We start from the raw sequence: 1222 nt of genomic DNA, 5'->3' as shown, positions 1-1222 counted from the left end.
AGGACAACATGGGGACAACATGAAGACAACATGAGGACAACATGAAGACAACATGAGGACAACATGGGGACAACATGAAGACTACATGAAGACTACATGAAGACAACATGAAGACTACATGAGTACAACATGAAGACAACATGAAGACAACATGAGGACAACATGAGGACTACATGGGGACAACATGAGGACAACATGAAGACAACATGAGGACAACATGAGAACAACATGAGGACAACATGAGGACAACATGAGGGCAACATGAAGACAACATGAGGACAACATGAGGACAACATGAGGACAACAGGAGGACTACATGGGGACAACATGGGGACAACATGAGGACAACATGAAGACATCATGAGGATTATGCATTTTTGCAGTCACAGCCCCCCCCATTCCTGCAACCTCCACACACACAAACACACTGCTTCCACTCTCCCGGTCCTATGTCCTCTAGTGTCGTGACCCATTTATAGAAATAGGGTCTACATCAATGACACGAGACGGCCCTGAGGACCTGCAGGCGTCCCGTCGCTACGTAAACACAGCCTCTACTACCTTTGTCTGCTCCTCTCTCCACTTCCCATCAACGTGTTCTAAGTATAACCGTCTGGAGAGCTTGTGTGCTGAATATAATGGATGTCTAATGAGAGCCTGAGTGGAATGCTCCGCGTTCAGGCCATTTGCAACGTTCACGGGCAAAGAGCGTAACACTATCCCAATGCAAGACTCCATTAAAACTAGTTATGATTTAATGAGAGTAGGAGTACACACAGGTGTGTCAGTTTGTCTTTAGGGCTCATGTTTCTTTCATGTTTCCCGTGGAAGTGGAAAATAAGTTCAGCTCTAAAAAAAAAAAAAGAGAAGCCCACCTTGAAACCACCGGTTTTGCTTTTCTTGCAGCAGAGGCAGGCCAGCATGAGGAAGACGAAGGTGAAGAGGCCCGAGAGGGAGATGGCGACCACGGCCAGGGAGGACGACCAGGACAGCTCACTCAGCGGAGCGCCAGCTGCAGGAGAACACACACACACACACACAGACACACACAGACGCACACACACACACACAAACACACACAAGAGAAGATGAGGCTCAACACTGCTGTTTGTGTGGACTCCATTAATGGGATCAAATGCATACTTAGGCCTGGAAGGCCAAGGGCGTAACTGTGGGTTCAACATTGTGTGTGTTTGTGTGTGTGTGTGTGTGTGTGTGTGTG

General features: G+C 47.8%; 1 protein-coding gene across 1 annotated transcript in view; it reads left to right on the top strand.

The window, feature by feature from the left end:
* Positions 1-496: 496 nt before the first annotated feature.
* Positions 497-1222, top strand: part of aatkb (apoptosis-associated tyrosine kinase b) — a 27438-nt gene continuing 26712 nt past the window's right edge. Inside the window, exons 1-2 of the mRNA XM_034860755.1 lie at positions 497-541; positions 907-1014. Coding sequence (XP_034716646.1) covers positions 497-541; positions 907-1014 — 153 coding nt within the window. The remainder of the gene's footprint in view (positions 542-906; positions 1015-1222) is intronic.

This window comes from Etheostoma cragini, chromosome 21 (assembly GCF_013103735.1).
Source record: "Etheostoma cragini isolate CJK2018 chromosome 21, CSU_Ecrag_1.0, whole genome shotgun sequence".
Lineage (NCBI taxonomy): Eukaryota > Metazoa > Chordata > Actinopteri > Perciformes > Percidae > Etheostoma > Etheostoma cragini.
Note: the sequence above shows the minus strand (reverse complement) of the source record. Positions and strands in the feature narration are given on the sequence as shown.